The sequence below is a fragment of the Lacerta agilis genome, chromosome 4 (genome assembly GCF_009819535.1).
Source record: "Lacerta agilis isolate rLacAgi1 chromosome 4, rLacAgi1.pri, whole genome shotgun sequence".
NCBI classification, from domain to species: domain Eukaryota; kingdom Metazoa; phylum Chordata; class Lepidosauria; order Squamata; family Lacertidae; genus Lacerta; species Lacerta agilis.
Window position 1 is genome coordinate 58,432,078 of NC_046315.1, and position 22,881 is coordinate 58,454,958.

Sequence of the window (22,881 nt, forward strand, 5' to 3'; positions counted from 1 at the left end):
GGCATGACACCCCCTCCCCGCTGGTCACCACCCCCCGCCGAAAAAAACCGCTGGGAGGGGGAGGAAAGGAAGCAGAACAGGGCGCATTCAAGCCCTGCTCTGCTTGTTTTTCCCTTTTCCGCCGCTTTTTTTCGGCGGGGGGGGTCGGACCTGCGAGGGGGGGTGTCAAACTTGTCACCCCCTCCCCGCTGGTCACCACCCCCCGCCGAAAAAAAACCGCTGGGAGGGGGGGAGGAAGCAGAACAGGGCGCATTCAAGCCCTGCTCTGCTTGTTTTTCCCCTTTCCGCCGCTTTTTTCCAGCGGGGGGGGCGGACCCGTGGGGGGGTGTCAAACTTGTCACCCCCTCCCCACTGGTCACCACCCCCCGCCGAAAAAAAGCCTCGGAAAGGGGGAAATCCCCCTTTCTGCACCCACGTGCGTCGTGACATCATGATGACGTCACAACACACTCGTGCCCCTCCCCCAGGGGGGTGCCTCTGCGCTGCCGCCGCCCGCAGCAGCGCAGAGGCTAGCTACGCCACTGGCTACTAGTACCATTGCTGATAAATGGTTACTATAGAGATGCCACACCACGTTAGGGATAGAAAATGGAACAGAGATCTCTATAGCCAATCTAATAAATCATTCATTTGCTGGGTAGCAAATTTAAGGTTCAGCACCAGTTAAATAAAATTGTGTGCAGTTTCTTATGTATACTCCATTCCAAATATTAGTAGAGTGAGTTTAACATTTGTTAATTTAAATAGGAGTACGAAACCACTCCCAATATTGCCAATGAAGCTGTTTCATTTGCCTAAACAGTTACCTCCAATTTTGTTTCAAATATTGCTTCAGTTGAAATTTGGTGCCAGCATATCGATGCTCAGAACTGCATTCATGATTTTTGTTAAACGTATCAAAACTTCAAAAATCCTCAGCTGTTTGGCTGAGAAGGAACTCCCAAATGTTATTTGAACATTGCTATAAATTTCGCAATGCTGTGTTTTGCATGGGTTTTGGCTATGGAGTAGGTCTCATCATTTTGCTATGCATACTGCAACATAAAGCTAAATCTGCTGTTTCTTACCTCTTGGCATTAATTTATTGATCTAATAAATTGATATTTGGCCTGTCAGGGAAAACCTCACAAGGTTCACATTTAAATTATCTGAATGCAAATTGCCTCCATTTTTGGACTGGTTTACTGTTTACTACGAAGTAGAAGAATGCCAGGGATTTTATCTCCTTGTGAAATTGAGAAATAAACTTTTAGCACTCATCAATTTGCATGAAACATTAGCAAAGGCGTGTTTTTAATAGTAAGGGATGCCACTTGAATATGTTTTGGGACAGCTAGCAAGACAGGCTTTTCAAGCCACTGAATTATTTCCCAGCCCATGAATCCAAGCCACAGAAACCAGTTTTGCCCTTCCTTCCCCTAAAAAACAAACAAAAACTTCAAAAACCATGCAAAGCTGTCAAACACAAGTAGGCACCTATCCCAGCCTGCCTTTGATAGCTGCATCTGCAAAAATTGCAAGAGGTAATCCAGTCTGTAAAGAATTTGTAGAACAACAGGTTCTTTTGCAGTTGGTGACCAATTCTCGCAATAATTTTCTTCCAACATAGTTTTGTTATAGAGTATCTCTCTATGGGGTGTCTGAGGCTAAGTTGGGTTGCCTTTGCAACTGAGGATTGCATGTACTGACAGCCAAGCCCAAGCCATTGAGATCACTGCAGGGAATAGCCTGGGCTAACTGGTCCCCTGACAGTGCCAAGCACTGCAAACTCAAGTTACAAGCAGGCTAGTAGTTGCATAGCCTAAGTTATAATAACTTAGGCTATGTACACATTAGCAATCTGCAACACAACAGGGTTGTTTTCCCCTGCTGCCATTCAAGTCGCTTTATTACATTGCTGTGCACACTAGAGACAGGGTAAGGTTTTCTTCACCCAGCATGTATTACTTGATTTGTTTCCACATACAGTCGTACCTTGGGTTACGTACGCTTCGGGTTACGTACTTTTCGGGTTACGTAGTCCCGTAACCCGGAAGTGTAACCTGCCACACACACGATCCACGCATGCGCAGAAGCGTTCTGCGCACTTCACGCATGCGCAAAATGCGTTGTTCGGGTTACGTACAGCAACCTGGAACCAATTAAGTACGTAACCAGAGATACGACTGTACTGAGCTCCAATTCACTTAAGCTTTTTATGGTACTGAGACCAAGAGAGGATCCACACCATACATTTAAAGCGCATTCAATGCTCATTTAAAGCACATGGCTTCCCACAAAGGATCCTTTGAACTGTACTTCGTTAAGGGTGCTGGGAGCTGTAGTTCTTTGAGGGGGAAACTACACTTCACAGAATACATCCAGGAAGCCATGTGCTTTATATGTGCATCAAATGTGCTTTAAATGTATGGTGTGGATTTGCCAAAGGGGAACTTTGACTAGCATGAGGTCTGTAGAAAGAACCGTCTGTGTTCTACCACAGTAACATCTGGTATGCTTTGTTCTTATGTGTCAGGAAAATGTTGCCCAGGAGGGCAAGAAAAAGAGTCATTAATGCCATCAAGAATGCTTCTTCTTGTCTAAAAAACTGTTCCATTAGTAAAAATGAGCAGAGGTCATTTAAGAAACACACACAAAATAAATTGAGTGGTTGTGAATATGTAATAGGTTCTTCTTTACTTCAGTAAGTTTTCTAAGCTATATGCCTTTTCTCTGCTGAAGTAGCCAGCTCTTGAAGCAAATAACATGAATGAACACATACATATTCTCTAATTTGTTTCACAAAACCCAACTTCTCGTTTTCACCTTTGTTTGCTTGACTTGATATAAAAAGCATCATAAATACATTCTATTTAGGTTTCCTCCTGATTCTTATATTGACTTTTTCATATGTCTTATTCACCTAGCATGAGTCAGATAAAACAATTTGGCTTGAGTTCAATACAGTGTTGTTTTGTTCTGAAGGTCAGCCCATGAACAAGGAAGAGCAGTTTCTCATTATTTTCTATTGCCACTCCAAACAGTCTTTATTAAAGTCTTTCAAGCAATGTGTGACCTCTGTTTCAATACTTCTCACAGATTTCACAGGCTGTTGCTACCACTCAGACATCACTAACACAGACAACAGTGATGGAAACTGTAACTATGGTGACCACCAGAGAGCAAATCCTGGTTAAGCATGCTAAAGAGGAACTCCCACCACCACCGCCCCACAAGAAGAGGCAAATAGTTGTGGATTCTGAAATTAGGAAAAGGTGAGGACTGGGGAAAGTGCTTAGAGGAGGGAACATTTTTTCATCAAAATTATTAAAAATAAAATAAAATAGAAGTATTTATATACTGCTGTTATCAGGACAGTGTAAATGTTGAAGATTTGAATTAAAGTGCAAATGTTTAAATGTATAATGTTATCTTTTAAATCAGTGGTGTATTCTTTTCTATAAAGCCTTGAGTTCCACAAAGAAAGAGCCTCTGAAACAAAAGAAGATAAGAAAGAAATACTGTATTGTGCCAGGCCCTTTGTTTTGCTTAGGAACACTGGAAGAGGATAAGAGTAGGATGGAGACAAACAATATCTGTGGTTTACAATTAAGTTACTATCTTCAACCTCTGGATGGACTAGGCATATCTGAAATTCAGAATAATATGGACCATGAGAACCAACTGTAAAAAGCTAAATATGTTTTGAGCCTCTTCTATATGCAGGATGACTACAAGTCTCCATATGCCTTTAATAACATTGCTCTTCAGTTCTTTCAGCTTTTTTATTCAAAAGGAGAACCAAAGAGGGTGCAGCTGCAGCATTTTTTTATTATTATTCTGGATCAATTTAGCTTCAAAGCATCCGTCATGCAGACCTAAAACTGCTTCGAAACATCTAGTGCAGACCTTAAAACTTGCCCATCATCAATCATGGCTTTCCCAAAGTGAACTCTGGGGTATTGCAGTTCTGAAAGGGGACTAAGGACCACTTGCAGATAAATCTCACAAACCTTCCCAAACATTCTCTTTTTTCTTGACAACTCTTTTACCCAGTTAAATAAATGCCAATCGAAATATAGCATGAATGCAAAGCTCAGCCTGAAGCAAAATATTATGTGATTTATAGTTTTATTATTATTATTATTATTATTATTATTATTATTATTATTATTATTATTATATTTTCATTTTTACACTGCTTTTTTTTTTAAAAAAAAATCTTTTGTGGTATGAGGATTTACATTTTTCCCTGAATGCTTCAGTGGTTCAGTATGTGGGGATTGAGGAGGAGGACTCTCCTCCTCTAGAAAGAAACTGGAAACTGCCTTCCCAGTCCTGGAGTGAGGTGCTTTTCCAGCCTTCCTCCAAGAAGAATAGAAAATCACTGATGAGCACAAGATTTTGGGGTATCCCAGAAGAAATTTCCCACAGAAATTCCTACTACTTTTTTATTCTTCCTGCTGTTGAATAAGCTAAAATAAATGTGTTTTTGAAATTCTACCCTCTGGTACTTACAACCTCTGAAATACCTGTGAATGATACACTTTTTAGACCGTAGCTAAAATTGCTCTGTACATATACTTTGCCATGTCACTGTACAAAGATTGTCTGTCAGAGCATCATTGCAGATAACTCTGGATCAGAAACTAGCTGCCAAGCCTTTTGAAAAAGGAGATGTATATTTAAAGCAGGATAGGTGCTCCATCTAGTGTCTTCTCATTTAGTGAATTTTAGATAAGTATCTTGTTCTCTTTACAAAATAAACAGCTGATTTAAGTACAGCCAAAACAAAACATACTTTTAAAAATACTGTAATATGACTAATGCTACTGATTTAATGTGCTCTGAATTTTTGCTCTTCGGCTCCTACTGAAAATCATGCAGCAATATTTCCACGCTCCATACAGTACCACTTTGCCCAAAACAATAAACAGTAGCTGACAGCCAGACTCCGACAATTTGAATCAGGAGCAGTCTAGTAGAATATTTTAGCCATAGGCAGCTGCATATGATTCATGAGCCATAAGTTATTGGAAATATTCTACTGTGATCTTTCTAGTTATGTCTCTGGATAGGCTGGATATGCTGCGCCTTGTCACACCACAGCTTCTGCCTTCGGGGTTATGTGTTGTATCATAGCTGTCGTCACTTACCTGTTTGTTTTCTGGAGGATTGTTCCTAGAAGGCCTCTGCAGAAAGAAGGGAGAGAGGATGATACAAGTAGTGAGGAACAGGGAAAATGTTTAGTCATCAAAGAAGAGAGAATATGAAATTTTAAAGAGAATATGAAATTGCAGGAATAAGAAATGAACAAAAGAATTGGAACTGAAGACCTGAAGTGCTTGCTTTTTGCTGTTGACCAGATAACTGGAACTCCAGTATGGGATTTTTATTACTTTTACCTAAAGTGGTGTCCTTTTTGGAGCGACAAACATGTTTTTTAAAGGCCTGTTTCCCCCCCCCCCCCTCAATACACCTTTAAAGGTTTTTAAATTGTTTCATATCTGGTCAAGTTCGGATTTTTAAAAACCTAATTTTTAATTTGTATGAAATATACACCTGATTTTTTCAAGTCAAACTGCAAGCATCTCTTAATAAAGGTCTTAAGAAATTTTTTTTAAAAAAGGAACGGGGAAAATGGAGCAAGGAGAGGAAGCAAATGGAAACAAAATATGAATTGATTTCGTTCAATACTTGCCTACTGTGTCCTCCTTTATTAGAGACAAAACTAGGTTATGTTGACCTGGCAATGCTTACATGGAAAGAGTCTCATCATACTTACCATGTAGACTGCTCTAATGACAAAGAGAAATGTCAGTCACTTCCTGGTTGTTTGAATATATCGTATTAGGCAATATAAACAAATGCAACAAGGAACTGTGGCCAGGCCTAAATTGTACTAGCAAGCAGAAAATATTGTGCCCGCTGCTAAGTACCAGGCCATCATAGAGCAAATCCCTCAACCAAACTGTTGTGAACAGAGGCAAACCCATCTTCCCATAAAGGGAAGCCATAGGTGTGTGGCCTGACAGATACCAGTCACACATACACACACCGTTCTTTGTTCAGGTGTCACCTGCCATGCCCCATGAGCTCCACACAAAGCAGCCCCCTCCAAGCCAGTTGCCAATAGGCAATGGTTAGTCAACTGCCCTCCACACAACATGTCTCAGGGTACTGGCCATTATCTAAACCTCTTTCCTGCCCATACTAAGTGCCAAATAAGCCAAGCAACCAAACTGAACCCTATCCCACCATAAGTAAATCAAATTAAGATTGAAATAGCTGAAAAGAGGATCACCTCAAATTCAGCACCATTTGGCAACTGGGTAAGCCCACTCTGGTCAAGGGTGAGAGGGTAGGATGCCACTGCAAAGCAGAGAAGAAAGACTCAGATGTTGAGCAAACTATTATATGCCAGCTCCTACCCCTGACATTATTGGCCCAGCAGGCAATGGGTGGAGGCCCCCTCCTCCACACAAGACTTCCTTATTGGACTTGAGCAAACCCACTGCCAGCTGAAGGTAGGGAGTGACCTTATTACATATTCTGGGGGGGACTGCATTAAAATAACTTTTAAAATCCCACCTTAAACCCTGAAAATCAGCATGTGAAACTGGAGTTGTATCTGTACTAAAGGCAGAGCAAACTCTTAAATTAGAATGCATTTATACATTTATAAAAGGCCTGCTATATTGACAGATTGTGTGATATATTCAGGGACGCAGACTATTTAAAGCCTTTTTGTGCGTCTGTGTCTGTAATTATGATAGCTCTTTTTCAGTTTTAATTCATACTTCTGGTTTAAACATCTGGTGCTAGTGTTAGTATGTCTTAGAAATATCCTGTGTATTTTTTTTTTTCTTTTTCTCTCCCTCTTAGGTTTGATGCTGATACAACAGAGCTTCACAGCTGGATGACCCGCTCAGAAGCTGTACTCCAGAGCCCAGAGTTTGCAATATATCGAAAAGAAGGGAATCTGTCAGAGCTCAGAGAAAGAGTTAATGTAGGAAAATATTCATATATTTAACAATTTATATTAGAGTCACAGAACAAGTTTGCTATAAAACCCTGTCTCTTGAACTACAACTTGTGTTCGACTATATATCATCCAGTGTTAAACAGCTATGTGTTGCTCTCTAGCCTGAATTCAAGAAAGGGAAGTTTTTAACTCAAAGCTTCACTGTCACCCACCCTAGCTGCATCGTTTGTACAGTGGTACCTCGGGTTACAAACACCTCGGATTACAAACACTTCGAATTGCAGACTCCACTAACCCGGAAGTAGCATCTTGAGTTAAGAACTTTGCCCCAGGATGAGAACAGAAACCGTGCGCTGGCGGTGTGGCAACAACGGGAGGCCCCATTAGCTGAAGTGGTACCTCAGGTTAAGAACGGTTTCAGGTTAAGAACAGACCTCCGGAACGAATTAAGTTCATAACCAGAGGTACCACTGTATATAGGACAGGGAGAGTGCTACGAAATGTAAACCTCACTGTTTGCAGCTTTGACAAACATCCATTGCAATGCATAAAGAAGAGGAAAGTAAATGCCATTTTTCAAAACATGAATTTTGAAAAATCTTGCCCATGAGTTGACATGACATATCCATTAATGGATATGATATGCAACTATGAGCTGATATAGTTGAACGGATGGTACATGGCTCAGGGGCAGTGCACCCCTAGGTGTCAGGTGCTGGGGGCAAGAACACAAGGCAGTCAGGTCCTGTGCATATGGCCAGCCACTGTTAGAAATGGAATCTGGACTAGCAGATCCATCAAAGCAATGTTTTCGTTCCTGCCTTCCTCCTCCTTGAGGGTAGAAATGGATGTATCTGCCATGATTTTTAATCAGCAAGCACTTTTGCAACTGGCTTGTAAAAACAAAAAAACCTAAAAAGCCATGTTATTCATAATTCAGTACAGCTATGCCTTTAGATGTGTTGGATCAGTAAATATTCCTGCACATGATTTTTGAAGGAACCCGTGTGTTTACGTACACAGCTAATTTTGTAAAAATGCAGAACAACGAAATACTACATGCACAGCTTGGCGTTTCCTGAAATGCTGTTTTCTGTGTGGCCTACATTTTCAAAGTAGTGTTACTATTGTGCACTTTTCATTATCATGCTATGTCAGTGGTTTCCACAAACCACCTCATTGGAGACTGTGTTTTGTTTGTTTAGAAAACTACTTGCATTTGATATTTCAGTCCAGTAGGTTTGTTAGGAAGCCTGTGGGACTTGAACTACTCTATCTAGCCTTATTAGCTTAATAATTCAGAACATGAGCTTTTCCACCACTGCAGCAGAAAGATTGTATGCCTTTTTGAAAGTTTCCTTCTAGCACACCTGCTAAAGAAGCAGGAATCCTGTGCTGCCTTGTCCTGATTCTAGGAACCAGATCTGCAAGGTTGTGTGGAACATCGTGAAGTACCAACATTTCATCTTTTATCATCTCCTTTTATGCTTTTTAATATTCTTCTGCTATGAGAATAACATTTTATACTTATGGAAAATCAGGTGTATAAAGCAGTGTTCTGAATTATTCATGTTACCTTTTTATATAAAATAAATAATCCCTTGAAAATATTTAATAATATGAATTGCTGAATAATTGTAATGTACAGTTTCAATATCTGAGGCTTACCTTGGCCTTGGACACAACTGCTCACATGGGACAAGTAAGATTTGCTTCCTGATGCATTGCTTCCTTGCCACTATTCAGCAGGCAACCTTCCTTTAGCTAAGTCCAGAAAGGACTCAGCATATTCATGAGCATTCTCAACAAGCATTCAGCAAAAGCTCCCCTGTTTTCCAAGAGTCTCTCCGTATTTGCACCCACAGTGTCATTTCCATGCACATTACTGTTCTGTGCCCTGAGGATTGTTTCACCTGTCCTGCACTTAACTGCATCGCACCAACCATGGCAGAAAGCCACTTTGAAGCTGCCAGTTCCTCTCCAAACAATATGCATCAGGGCTTTAAGATTTGGCTTGAAGATGACAGCCACATGAAACTTGTGAGATGGAAAAATCAAAAGAATTGACCCAAAGACAGCATGTGGTAATAGGGCAAAAGGCTGTTTGGTTGGGCGGTCTGGTCATGTGGTTCACAGCAGTCAACAAGGGTTTTATCATTAATGAATCTACAAGCTGCTGACTTTGTAGTTTGTGTAGCTTCACAGCAATCAAATATAATTCGTTTGAAATTAAAGAGTTAACATTGAATTTTTTTTGCATATATGCCAGTAGTTTGGGGCATCTGGATTTCTAAAAGTTGACTGTCTGTGTATAGAATCTTATTTAATATTCCTAGCAGCAAGAGGAAGAGGTTTTTGATTCAAAATACAGCTGACCATTCTGAGCTGGGCCAATTCATTCACTGATCTGGGTAACTATGAGCATGAGCAATATCACTACCTGACCAGAATCATAACAGTCTTAGTAGAATTTAGTACTATTCATGCTGACTAAACAATGAAAAGCTGATGAAGTTATCTGGAGCTGTGCAGAGCTTCTGCCTGCAACATTAATGTTGCTCAGCACTTCTACTTCTCTTTGGCACATGGAGAAACAGGATCAGGATGACACCATAGAATCATAAAACTGTAGAGCTGGAAGGGACCATGGGGGTCATCTAGTCCAACCCTCTCTAATGCAGGGAATTTTTTGCCCAGTGTGGGGTTCAAACCCATGACCTTGAGATTAGGAGTCTCTGAGCTGCCAGGACAAATGTAACTCATGAATTATGATGGGAAAAAGTAAAGGAACAGTGAGTGTGATAGACAGTTATTAGCAATTAATAGTTATAAAGGGAAGGGTGGTTCAACAGGCAACCTGCTATTCATGTTTATACTTGAACTTCTCTGCAAATTCTGTTCACCTTACATATTGCAAAAAAGATATGCTTTTAGTCTTTTAATTAGCTTTATAAATATTCCATTGCTCTGCATAGCAAAAGTCTTTTTAAAAAGTTTTACAAGTTCTTGGTGAATGGACAGCTAAATGCTTGTCCATTTTATTAACAACACAATAATACATAAATCTCTACTTAAAAGTAACAGCAGAAGTGCAGTGGAAAGGATGGATCTTTGTCTTTATATAGGCCTTTCTATGGATCACACTTTTTATCGCACCCTATAATTTCTGGGAAACTACTTATATCCCCAAAGCATCAATTGATAACCTCATAGCAAGCAAAATAAAATAAGGAAGTTATACAAGTTGTTTATATATTTAATCAGACAATCTATTTCCCCCAAAAAACAACAAAAACAACCATGATTGATTAAGCACAGGTCTCATCTGGGCTTGGTAAAAGTAATAGTTTTTCCTTACAAGTACACTTCTAACTGTAAAATAGGGCAATAGTAGAAAAGTATAGATAAAGTAAATATTAGATTCCATGAGATGTGCAGGATGAAGAAGGCAAAAATAGACTTGGATCAATGGGGGTGGGGGGTGGAATAGGAAGCTGTGGAAACCATGTTTGGATCCACTGGCATTTGAAGCCTCCTCTATATTAGCTGTAAAGGTAAAGGTACCCCTGACAGTGAAGTCCAGTCGCAAACGACTCTGGGGTTGCAGCGATTATCTCACTTTACAGGCCAAGGGAGCCAGCGTTTGTCCGCTTCCGCAGACAGTTTTTCCAGGTCATGTGGCCAGCATCACTAAGCCGCTTCTGGTGAAGTCAGAGCAGCGCACAGAACGCCGTTTACCTTCCCGCCTATTTATCTACTTGCACTTTGTGCTTTCGAACTGCTAGGTTGGCAGGAGCTGGGACCAAACAACGGGAGCTCACCCCGTCCCGGGGCCTCGAACCACCAACCTTCCGATCGGCAAGTCCAAGCAGTGCAGTGGTTTAAACCACAGCGCCACCTGCGTCCCTTATTAGCGGTAGAAGGGACAGTTATTGTTTGTTTTGAACATAGTTATGCAATCATGAACGCTAGGTTCTTGTTCAGCAGATTATAACTCATTTTTAAATGTCTTCCTTGTGAAATAGTCAACTGTTGCTCTCATGTTGCAGGCCATCGAACGAGAAAAGCCTGAGAAGTACAGGAAACTCCAAGATGCAAGCAGATCAGCTGAGGCCCTGGTGGAACAGATGGTGAATGGTAATTACATGGCAGTTGATTTAGATAATCTTCTTAGGGATTTGATAAAACACACAAGTTCATATTTTTCACATGAATTATATTAGCAAAGCACTTTGTGAAAGAACAGTTAAGTAAAGTAAGTCTGTATTTTTCGTATGTTTCTTTTGAATGATATATTATAATTAGAAAAGGAGAAACACTTGAAATTTAGCACCATGTGCTGAGACATAGTTCAAAATTATTATTATTATTATTCAAAAAAATAGGGTCCAGGCTATTAGCAAGCTGCTCTCAATCCTCATATATTAATTCAGTTCACAGTCTCATTTTTTGGTCTTAAGCTTTGGAACTGAATTTGTTTATCATCTTAAAACTTGGGGAAACTAGAGATTATTTAAATTATCTGAAAAGAATTGGAACTTATTTTTAGTGTCACGTTACTCTTTCCTGTAGTTTCTTCAACTTGTCTCCTTTACCCCATAATAATAGGCTTTTCTTCTTTCCTTTAAGTGCTTGTATCCTCTTGTTCCTGCCTGCCAACCTACCTTTTTTTACTTTATCTGTCTCTTCTTTCAGTCTGTGCATTTACCACCAACAATATTTTCAAGACCAGTTTTTACAATCCTATTTGCCATCTGTGTGCATTTTGCTTCCCACTGAATATATAATTCAAAGATCAATTTATCTGGATGGGCAGTTACCATATGATTTGCTTGCTCAACCCCTTTCTGGCCTATTTCTTTGTGTATTATTCCCCTTTGATTGTGAATTGGGTTTTGTTTTTGTTTTTATGCACTAAATAAATATTAATGAATACTAAAAAAGCAATACTATGCATTGTCTACTCAGAAGTAAACCATGTTGAGTTTAATGGGATTTTCTCCTGGGTAAGTGTATATATTGTTCAGTTTAACAGAGTGCAAAGAATACAGAGCTAACAGTTGTATCTTGGAGTAGATTTCTAGGTCTTTTACTCTTCTACATACAGAAACAGACTGGCAGGATAGCATCTTTCATTGCACTTTTCGAGGCCCTGGGATACGCTGTGTAGCACAGCTGTGCCCTACCATAAAGCGGTATGGATATAGAGATATGATGGCCCGGCACACACACACACACACACACACACCACACACCACACACAACACACACACAGAGAAAATTGGGGAAATGTCCCCCATCATTTTTCTGGGTGACCTTCCTATTTCTGGGTGTGGCCAGTGGACCGAGGAGGCGTCCTAAGTGGGCTGCCCTCACTGTCATCCTATACCTCAATATCTTCTGCCTGGGATAGTTGCCTCAGTCTGCCCAATGGTAGGGCTACTCTGAGTAGTGCATGTGCGGTAATGCTGAGGACCAAGCACCAATTGCTGCCTTAGCTTCTGCTAAGTGTCCTGTTGTTAAGAAAAAATAATTGATTGGCTTAGCAGCTTACAAAGCTGCCTTGTACTATGTAGCCCAGTGTTGTCTTCTCTGACCACCAGTGGCTCTTGCACATCACCTGCTATCTGATAGTGCTAAATCAAGATGCGGGGGATTGAACCCAGAGCCTTCTGCATGTAAAACACACGTTGTGCTCTTGTGCTATAGCTCCTTCTCTGTTATGCCAGCTGTCTGGGAAGCATTTATAGTTGAAAGTTTTCTCATTTAAAACATCAACAAGACTTTATGTGTGAGTATTGTTGAAGTACCTTCCATCCTAATACCAGTGTAGCAGTTTGTAGAGATATGAATGGATGATTGGTTGTTATGACAGATTAGAACAAAGTTCTTGTTGTACTGAAATAGATGCTCACTGAATATATTATGTTTGGAGGCATCAAAATGAGTACAAAGTGAATTTGTAATGATATGACACATAATGAGGATGAAATCTGGTATATTCATTCCAAGTATCCTTGTAAGTCGAGAGCTAAAACTTATTGCTCTACATTGAAACTAGGGCTAATGATGAACGCATTTGACAAGGTATACTTCACATTAAGTGGCATTTCAGAAGACTTTGTATATAAGGTGCTAGACAATTAAAATTATTTTAACACAATTTGATATGCACAGTACACAAGGTAATAAAATTAATGAAGGCACTTCAGGTACTGATCTCTATGTCCTTTGGGGACAATGTATTTATTCACTGCCGATATCAGGGGTTGTTCTGAATATAAAATGTGAAACGATTTATGAGCCATTAACCTTGAAATTATAATATATTACCACAAAATTGGTACTGTATTATTCATCATGCCTGATGTTGATGGAAAGAGTTATGTACCTGCTTAACAATGGTGGCAACTTTCCCCCCCAAAATTCTGTATTCAGGCAGGACTAGTGGTTAGTGCAAAGCAACTCTGTTATGTAATATAACTTGCAATAAACCATGAAATTAAACCATTATACTCAATTAAATCAGCTTAAATTTGCACACACACACACCGATATTTAAAGCTATTATACTCATCCTTCCAGAGCAATCCTATGCACATCTATTCAAAAGTAAGGGCTTAATTATATGTTATGCCAAATACTTGGCTTACAGCCATATTAGGTTTTTTTTTTTAAAAAAAAAATTAAAAATCCTAGGTATGGGTTTCCCAATTTCCCTCAAGACTACAGTGTACAAGCAGAGGAGTTTGATCCTTTGTCATCTGAGATCCAGATTAAAATTGCCATTAGTAAAAGAAAAGAAAATCTCAGGTGCCAATGGAAGTGTCCCCCTCTCCCAAATGCAAACTGCAGCACTAAGACGTGATTTCCATTGGAGGTCATGTTTGGGACGGTAAGGTTTAAACCTCCCCTCTCTGCATGCTACAGTCCCAGAGGAAATCAGAGGGTCCTACACATTGGATTAATTTTTTATAATATCTTACTTGATTTTCAGGTAAGGCATAAATTACAATGAATTCAATTAAGGATTGTATCCTTAATTTGCCCTTATAGAGAAGGCTTAAGCCATGAGATGAGATTATTTAGAAGATGTAGGACTTGCTTGAACATAATACTAACAGTCATAGGCAGTATGCTTCTGAATTCCAGGTGGCATCTTGTTGGCCAATGTGAGAACAGGATGCTGGACCAAATGGGTCGTTGGCCTGATCCAGCAGGCTCTTTGTGTACGGCTTAGTTATACCTGCATTAGCAAACAAGAGCATGAGCAAAACTTCAGCCTAATATGATGCTGGCTCCCCTCTCCTTTGTCTGCATGGCCACCAGAAGGACTTCTGCAGCATTTCATTTTGCTTTCACAGTATCCCGGCTTAGGTTTAGGTTCAGAGTTCTTCTTCACCTAGATAGGCTACCTTCCCAGGTTGATGAGCCCCACTTGCTCCTTACTTCCCCCTTTGAGGGTTTGATAAGGGAACCAGGATATGACATTTTATGTGGATAATGCGGAAGAGGGGATCATGGCAACCTTTACTACCCATAGGTGTGTTCCCAACTGGACAGTTTCTGAATATTCTATTTTACTGAGAATGTAGCAAAATAATGATTAGTTTAAAAAAAAAAAGTTTTATATACGATTCAGTAATCAAAGACTTCCAGATATACAGTGCTAGGATTTTCCCACCATCACTGCCTTTGACATTATATTATGTTAACATTTGCTCTGGCAAATGCTGTTCATCATTCTCTTCCTTGTTGGCATCCTGTGATTTGGGATGGTCTGGCATTTGCTCTGTGGGCTCTTTGTACTCTGTGTTTCCTGCTTGCTGTCCTTTCTCTGACCCTTATGATTTGTGATCTGTGAAGATGTAAATTAGCAAATTGTATCTCTGTTATCTGGGGCAATTACTTGGTGTATTGAATTTACAAAATAATCATAATAATGGTTTTCTATGTAGTATATGTAGGGCTTTGGCAATATTCACCCTGTTCCTAGTACATGTGTGAATACATACTGTACTAGTTTACATTTGCTGCCCGGGGGGAAAAATTGTCTTCTTTTTCTGCGTAACTTTGCATTTCACACAATTGATTTCATTAGTTCTACATTATCTTACCCTAATGCTTCATTTTTTGCAGCGCAGTTCATCTTAGCAATAATACTTTCCTAGACTTTTACAGGGGCATTAAAATCCTCTCTCCACTAACGCACAACATCTGTATGTTCAGGATCATTTCTTTGATGATAAATCATTTGCCGGTTTTATGACATTTCTGATAGAGAAATAGGGTTGTTAAATTTCTTCTTTTTTATCCACTGTGACCTAAAAATAAACGTTTTAAACTTCTCTCTCCCCCCTCCCCCAAATCTTTCCTTCCTTCCTTTCTAGAGGGGCTTAATGCTGACAACATCAAACAAGCCTCAGAGCAATTGAACAATCGCTGGATTGAGTTCTGTCAGTTGCTGAGTGAAAGACTAGCATGGCTGGAGTACCAAAATAACATCATTGCCTTCTACTCCCAGCTGCAGCAATTGGAGCAGACAGTAATTACTGCTGAAAACTGGCTGAAAGCACAACCTACACCAACAGCAGATCCTGGTGCAGTGAAAACACAGCTAGATAAGTGCAAGGTTAGAAATTCTGTCCTGGTCTTTGCAGTATTGTGCTGCATACATATTGCTGCATCTCTTTTAGGTCTAAAAATCAGGGTTTTTTTCTGCAGAGTGGGAAAAGGGATATTTGCATTTTACTGTTCAGCTATGTTGGCAGTCCTATAAGAGGATCAAGAAGCAGGGCCTGCTCACATATGAGGCATTGTCAGCTTGTCACTGGGCTGTGTTGGCATAATGGTGCAATGCATTTTATTTGAACAGCTCCACGCAAATGTTCTATATGGATTGCCCCATTTTCATGCATCCATCATGAAAATTAGAGCATCAAATTGTACACAAACTTTCACATGAGCACAGCACTCCTACATGTCTTATGCTGACCTCATGTATGTATGTATGTATGTATGTATGTATGTATGTGATCTGCCCCATATAGACTGTTCCAGAATTCTCTTTTTTCATACTTCCCTTAGTAATGACCATTCAGCAATAGTGAAGGGCAGCAGCAAATGCCATGTATGACCTCCAACCACGGCACACAAAAGCCGATGCAAAATTTCAGTTCCATATTGCATTTTAATATCTGCCTTTCTTGCTCTTCTGCTGAGAATGCAGGTTAAATGGTGAAGGGGAAGGAGTGAGAAATGATAAGCATTTTTACAAATGAGAAACTATGGCAAACAGAGGCACACCTACCATTTTCCTGCTAAAGGAGAACAAGGTGGCTTTGACAGATACCTAGAGCATCTCACAATGGACACTGTGGAGACTCTTGAATGATGCATAAGGGATTGAAAATACAGGGAAAGGGAAGGCGATCATTTCATAATTGGTACAAAACTATGTGGTGTGGTGATTAGACTATATGCCCATTTGCACTATACATTTAAAACAGTACTGTACCACTTGAAGCAGTCGTGGTCCCCCCCCCCCAGGAAAAAATCCTGGGAACTGTAGTTTATTAAGGGTTCAGAAAATAGTTAGGAGACCCCTATTCCCATCACAGAGCTACAATTCCAGAGTTCCCTGAGAAGAGGGTTTGACTGTTAAACCACTCTTCCTGCCCAGGGGTAACACCACACAGAGAACATTGCAATAAACAAGTCTTGAGTTTACCAATGCAAGAATCATCCTTGCTAGGCTATCTTTGTCCAAGAATGGCTGTAGTTAGCATACCAGTTGTAGCTGCTAAAAAACACGCCTAGCCATTGATGTCATCTGAGCTTCCAATAACAAAAATGATTTTGAATTAGAGAAATATAGACTTCAGCAGGCATTTTAAGTAAGTTTTCTGGTTAGTTTTCAGTGATTTTATTTTTATCACATCTTTTTATTGTTACTGTACAACACCATATACAGATGTGAAGTCGTATATAACTTCTTGAAATAAAAATTATGCATTCTTACTTTTAAAATATATTTATATATTATTATACAGGATGAAGTCATCCACTTATCAACCCTTCAGCCCCAGATAGAAAAACTAAAGGTTCAAAGCAAAGCATTAAAAGAGAAACAACAAGGTCCAATGTTTCTAGAAGCAGATCTTGTTGCTTTTACCAACCACTTCAATCAAGTTTATGATGATGTGAGAGCTAGAGAAAAGCATCTACAAAGAAGTAAGTGTTACTGTTATTTATATCTCATTGCCTCCCCAAAATCTGTGAAACAAAGCAGACATTTAATTTGACGTGTGTGCGTGTGAAAATGGGTTGTATCCAAAATAGTACACATCCCATCAGCACAAGGATTTTCACTTGCATGCCAAGGCCCCCAAACCACCCCCAGGAGAATAAAGACACAAAGACACAGAATTTAAGATTAATGTTAATGGGCAAATTTACGCCACAACTTTATTGGTTACAGACTGTGATGCCCCCTTGAAACAGTGTTATGAGTCTTTAAATCTTGTTTGTAGTGTAAATTACAATACATGCTGTGCATTTACCTACAGTGTTCTGTAGAATATGCAAAAGAGTTTTATTGATAGTGTAGCTAATTTAGAGAAACAAAGCTGGTTCCTGTTTGTAAGGGAAAGTGTTAGCAAGCAGGAGAAAGGATGAGACTTTTGCAGATGTTGATATATGTTGGGACTAAGCTTGTGGTTATTCTGAATTCTTGTGACAGCTTTATAAAGTTTCACTAAATGCTTGTACTTTTGAAATGCTGTTTTTCAACTGTTGAGAAGTTAACAAAGATATTTGAATGTTGAAATGCAACATTTTGCTTTATTTATATAATTAGGAAGAAAACAAAAGTGCTGCCATTCTGTGTGTTTTGAAGTGTATCTCATGTTCTCTTTTGAAAGACAAATCATACTTTTAAACTTTTACATAATACTAGCTCCTTCTAGTGGCTGTTGCAGATGTACTGACTGATCCATGCCTGAGGAAACTCAGATGCTAGGAACTGCATGTTTCAAACAATAAAGCTATGCTTACTAATAGGCAATGTAGCTTATATTGCCTATTTAAAACAATCAAATTTTGTCATCAGAAAAGCAAGTGCATTATTCTGAAAAGGTGTGTAAAGTTTTCCTTCATAATTCTGAAGCCAAAGCAGTCTATTTTACTCATTACCTGTTTCCAAAATTTAAATGGCTATAATCTGACCACCAAAATGAGGCTTCAAACTGGCATCTACTGGCAATCCTAACATATGTGTTGGTGACTATTTCACTGACATACCTTGTGCCCTGTTTTTGCATCAGATTAGCATTCTAGAAGTTAGTAACCATTTTCATTGGACAACTACACACAGGATAATTATCATTACTTATTTCCTAAGTATGATTTAGAAATTTTGAGAATTATGAAGGTTACATGTTAGAATATAATCAAGTAGATTTTTTCCCTCACCCCGTTGTTTTCATGCTAGTTATTGAACATTTAATTTAACCTTTTTTGGTCTGTGAAAATGTACTGAGAAGCTGAAACTACAATTTGGGACTGGTTTGCTGAGAAGGCATAAATTTTCTTTCGGTTGTGCTTCGTATATAGCCATGAACTCATCTACCAGAGTGTACTTCTATCAAACCCTGTATCAGTCAAAAACAGCATGCAAAGCATGTAACCAAAACGTTAAGATTTGACTTTCTTTCTTTCATTTTTTTTGTTTTCAGAAGTTTGAAGAACATACATATTTTTAACATTTTTGGTTTGCATTAAATTTCTTGTGAGTAGGACACTCTGCTCATGGAACACTTCCATTGGAGAATAAGGGGAAGCATGTTTTTTCACTGATTCCTCCTTCCATTGTAGCTTTCTGTATCTCCCCAAAATGTTCTGGAGGTATGGAGGAGCTGAGGTGGCATGTGGGTGGGAGCTACAGAGAGAATGGAAGTCAGAAATTGCCTCCTTCCTCCAGTGAGATCCTCCATTGGATCTCAGTCTCCCTTTTGCAAGTAGGAGATATTTTTCACGGAAGAGCAGCCCTGAATCTGATCCTTTGTATACATTTTAATAGTATTCTGCTTCTTAATAATGGCTCATATATAACATAACACAGAATGCTGTGGTAAGGATATTTTGTACAAACATTGTGTAGGAAAATTAAAAATATTGTGTCACATTATTGCTAGCAGTGCAATTTATACTTTAGGCCTCAAGCAGTTTGAAGCATTATACTTTGCAGCAATAGTTTTTGTTAAAAATACTGAATGCTCTTTTGAATTATTCTGTTGCAACATGATTCTTTTTTGCTGAATTTATCACTTTTTAAGATAATATTTCCTAGGCTGCATTGTCGGATACAGATGAAAGTGGCTTATATTACACAACACAAATACAATCTCATTTTCTTGATTAATTATTTTCTCTTTAAAAGGAGAAACCAATTGTGAAATTTATTAGATAATATCTTCTTCTCTATCCCTGCTCTATATTTTTTCCAGTAACATATGCAAACTACTATCCATGAAAAGCTTTTCAGCAATCATCCAGTACACTATAATAAAGCAAGCGATGTTTGTTTTCATATAAATAATTTAGAAGAAAAACTCCAGTGAATAACCTCAGTGAATGCTCTTTATTCAACTTCTTCTACCATAGTAGTACATCAGATAAACTTATTAAACTAGTAGCTGGGCATATATTATATTTTGTCATTGTGTTTGTTTTCAAAATCTGCAATATGTTGTTAAAATTGTGGAGAATAGATAGAAAAATGTGTGTGTGTGTGTGTGTGTCCCATGCCTATGAAACATCAAGAAATTTGCACTGCCTTTGTTACTGCCATTACCACACATTAATATGAAGTCATATTAGGTGCTATGTAGGACACAGAAGTGACAAAGAGCCTGCTCTGAGAAGTTAGAATTTACAGGCCCATAAGTACATTACATATGCAAAATCTGTTTACAGCAACCAAACACTTGGATTTCTGAAAGAATTTTTTTAGCTCTTTACTGTGTTGGAGAGCCATAGCTCTTTTATTCAACTACGGTTACAAAGGTTTCTTTGGGTAAAAAAAAATATTTAAATTGGTTTTAAGCTTGTACAGTACTGTAGGTGTGCACTAAGATGTACAAGACAAAAGTGAGGAAGAGGACAGGGTGAAATAAAGGACAGTAAAATGGGCTGACAGAGAAGTAACAGGTGGCATATGCTGCAGAAAAGAGGAAGCTACAATGGTTCAGAAAAGATTTTGGTGAAGAAGTTACTTGTGAATAGGAATCCGAAAGTTGAAAGAGGGAGACTTGAAGAAGATGGAAAAGCCTCTTCTGGGTAGTGATGTGCCAATGTCTTGTTATCTGCCCTGAATCTATGTAAGAATTCCAATCAAATGTTCACAAAGGCTCAAGTGTTCATAAGGCACTTGCAAATTAGCCACTCCTCATTGCTGAATGCCTGGAGCAGAGGAAGGTGGCATAGGCAGGCAATTCCAGGCCTTGGTGGAATATATTTTCCCAGTGGAAACTGTGAATACAAGTCCCAAGATCCCAGTGGCAAGATAGAGATGCTTCACACATAACTTCCATTTTGAAGAATATAAATCTGATGTTTTCTTCTCAGCAAAAATGATGCATGGAGCATCAATTTATTGCTGAGTATTCTAGTGAGAAAAAGATGCTACACCAGGGCCTGGATCTGGCTTTCCCTTGTCTTGTCCTGCCCCATAGTAAACATCTGGAGAATGAGGCATGCGGCAGCTGATTCCAGGTGAAGACCATCATATATTTTATTACAACTCCTCTGCTCACCTTAGTCTTACCCACAAGTGCTTGATGCTTATCTAAGGTATCAAAGCTTATGCAAGTGTCCTCGCTCTCAGTCTCATGAAATTCCTATTTACAAGCATACACTCTCCTGCACCGATACGTTATGCTGTCCTAGGTGAATGAAGCATATTAAACACCATAGCAGTAACACATCAAGTGACCAAGTTGTGACAGGTTTATGTTTAATGTTTGCCCCTTGTTTATCTCTGGTCCTTTGCAACTGTGTCTGTGCCCCAGGCAGCCAGTGGAGATCCAAAGTCTCTGGACTGCATCCCCTAGAACAAGTGTGGGGAGCCTTTGGCCCTTCAGATATTGTTGAACTCCCATCAGCCCCAGCAAGCATGGCCAATGACCAGGGATGACAGGTAGTTCAGCAGCATCCGGAGGACCCAAATTTATTCACACCTGCAGCTGTTCTGTGGTTTTCTAAAAGTGCACACAAATATTTCTGTTTCTCTGTCCAACATATTTATATAACCTAGGCAGGCACCCCTGGAAAGCTGACAGACCCTGCATAAGCAGCTCACCACATGGGGTTGATCTGTGACACTATCTTCCCAGCAGAGGGGTTTTAGCCATTTGCCAAGAAGGACAACAGGCAAGGCAGCAGGGAGGTCAGTGTGGTGTAGATGCACTTTAAGGAGTGCCAAATCGGCTCCTTTGCTACACTTGCACTGCACCAATGTCCTTGTCTTGCCCCTCTCCCTCCTGGTCAGCACTAGTGACACATCTCTGAAAAGCTAGTCTTGAGCCTTCACTCTACCCAGTGACTGCTTCTGAATCCAGACAACTGCTCAATTTGCCTCTATGGCTGGCAAGCCCCGGGCATAGGAAATAGAATAGCAGAACGGTCAGGACTGACTGAAAACTGTTTATAAGGATCCAGGATAATGAAAAATTGATCTGATTTCCGGTGTTGTGAATACTTCTAAGAGAATAAGGTCTTCTATAGCTATGCCTCTCAAGGCTTAGCAAAGAAAAGGCAAGTCTTCAGAATTAACTTTGTGAAGCTGTTATATAAAGTTACAGATTGGCATTCCAGATCTGTAGTATGCTTTTACAGTTAATATTGTATGGCCAAATGTCAGAAAATGGATTCTTTCCAACTTCTTTCTCAACATCTACAATTAGAACTACTGTTGAAAGCAGAAAGTGTCTACTTCACTCTCATGCAAGCCACATCCTATTGAAATCAATGGCAACATTCCAGTTGGCTTGAATGGATCTTTATTTTATACCCTAGTGAGTTGCTGGTGCCTCCACAGATGTTAACCTATTTTAAGGCATCTGCAATGCCATTCTAATGGGGGCAGTTTAATAAAATGCTATGCTAATGTTCTAATCTAAACATTTAACAGATGTCCTAAAGAGAAGATTGCCTTTATAGATACTCTGAATACAATAACATGAACCATAAAAAGGATATTGGCACTTTCAGTAATAGTTTTTAAAACAGACTCCAATTCTAAATAACATGAGATGTGAGAATATGAGAAATCTTCTTGGGCCAGCCTGTTGATTCTAAAATTAAACTTTTTCATGTTATAATCTGAGGCAACATGCTGATTACATTATGCTGTTGGAAGCCCCGGCAGGGCACTGCACAGCCCCCAAACTGAGACAAACCTCTCCGGGTGTCTTCCTTGTGGAGCATAGCCCAGGATGTTCATAACTCTTCAGTCCCGCAGCAGCAGTCCCGCAGCAGCGACACATATCCGAAAAGATGTGCACACTCAAACAGCAGAGGAAAGCTGGAAGCTGAGGTGTGACATCTAAGTTATATTTATTTGGCAATATATACAGGACAAAGCAATCATGGCGTCCTCTCACATCTTTTCCAAGACAGAGAGAAAAAGTACAATACAATGGAAGAGATAGGACTGGCTTCCGTTCTCACACTTTCCAAGCATGGAATGTAAACACAGACATGTGATGTAATAATCATACATCCAGCAATGGGAGAGAATGAAAATGCTGACTTCTACCTACTTCTGTACTGCATGTATGATGTGCTCATTCTTAAACATGTTTTGAATCTTCACCTTAATAATCATAACCTTTTCTGGGTAATTTTCACAAATGGTT

The 22,881-nt window shown here is 39.4% G+C and overlaps 1 protein-coding gene across 6 annotated transcripts in view; it reads left to right on the plus strand.

Moving 5' to 3' along the window:
* DMD (dystrophin) overlaps positions 1-22,881 on the plus strand; it is a 1,040,101-nt gene that overhangs the window by 401,244 nt on the left and 615,976 nt on the right. For all 6 annotated transcript variants that reach the window (XM_033147196.1, XM_033147200.1, XM_033147197.1 and 3 more), the window contains 5 exons: positions 3,079-3,254; positions 6,865-6,988; positions 11,014-11,101; positions 15,355-15,596; positions 17,017-17,197. In XM_033147196.1, coding sequence (XP_033003087.1) covers positions 3,079-3,254; positions 6,865-6,988; positions 11,014-11,101; positions 15,355-15,596; positions 17,017-17,197 — 811 coding nt within the window. The remainder of the gene's footprint in view (positions 1-3,078; positions 3,255-6,864; positions 6,989-11,013; positions 11,102-15,354; positions 15,597-17,016; positions 17,198-22,881) is intronic.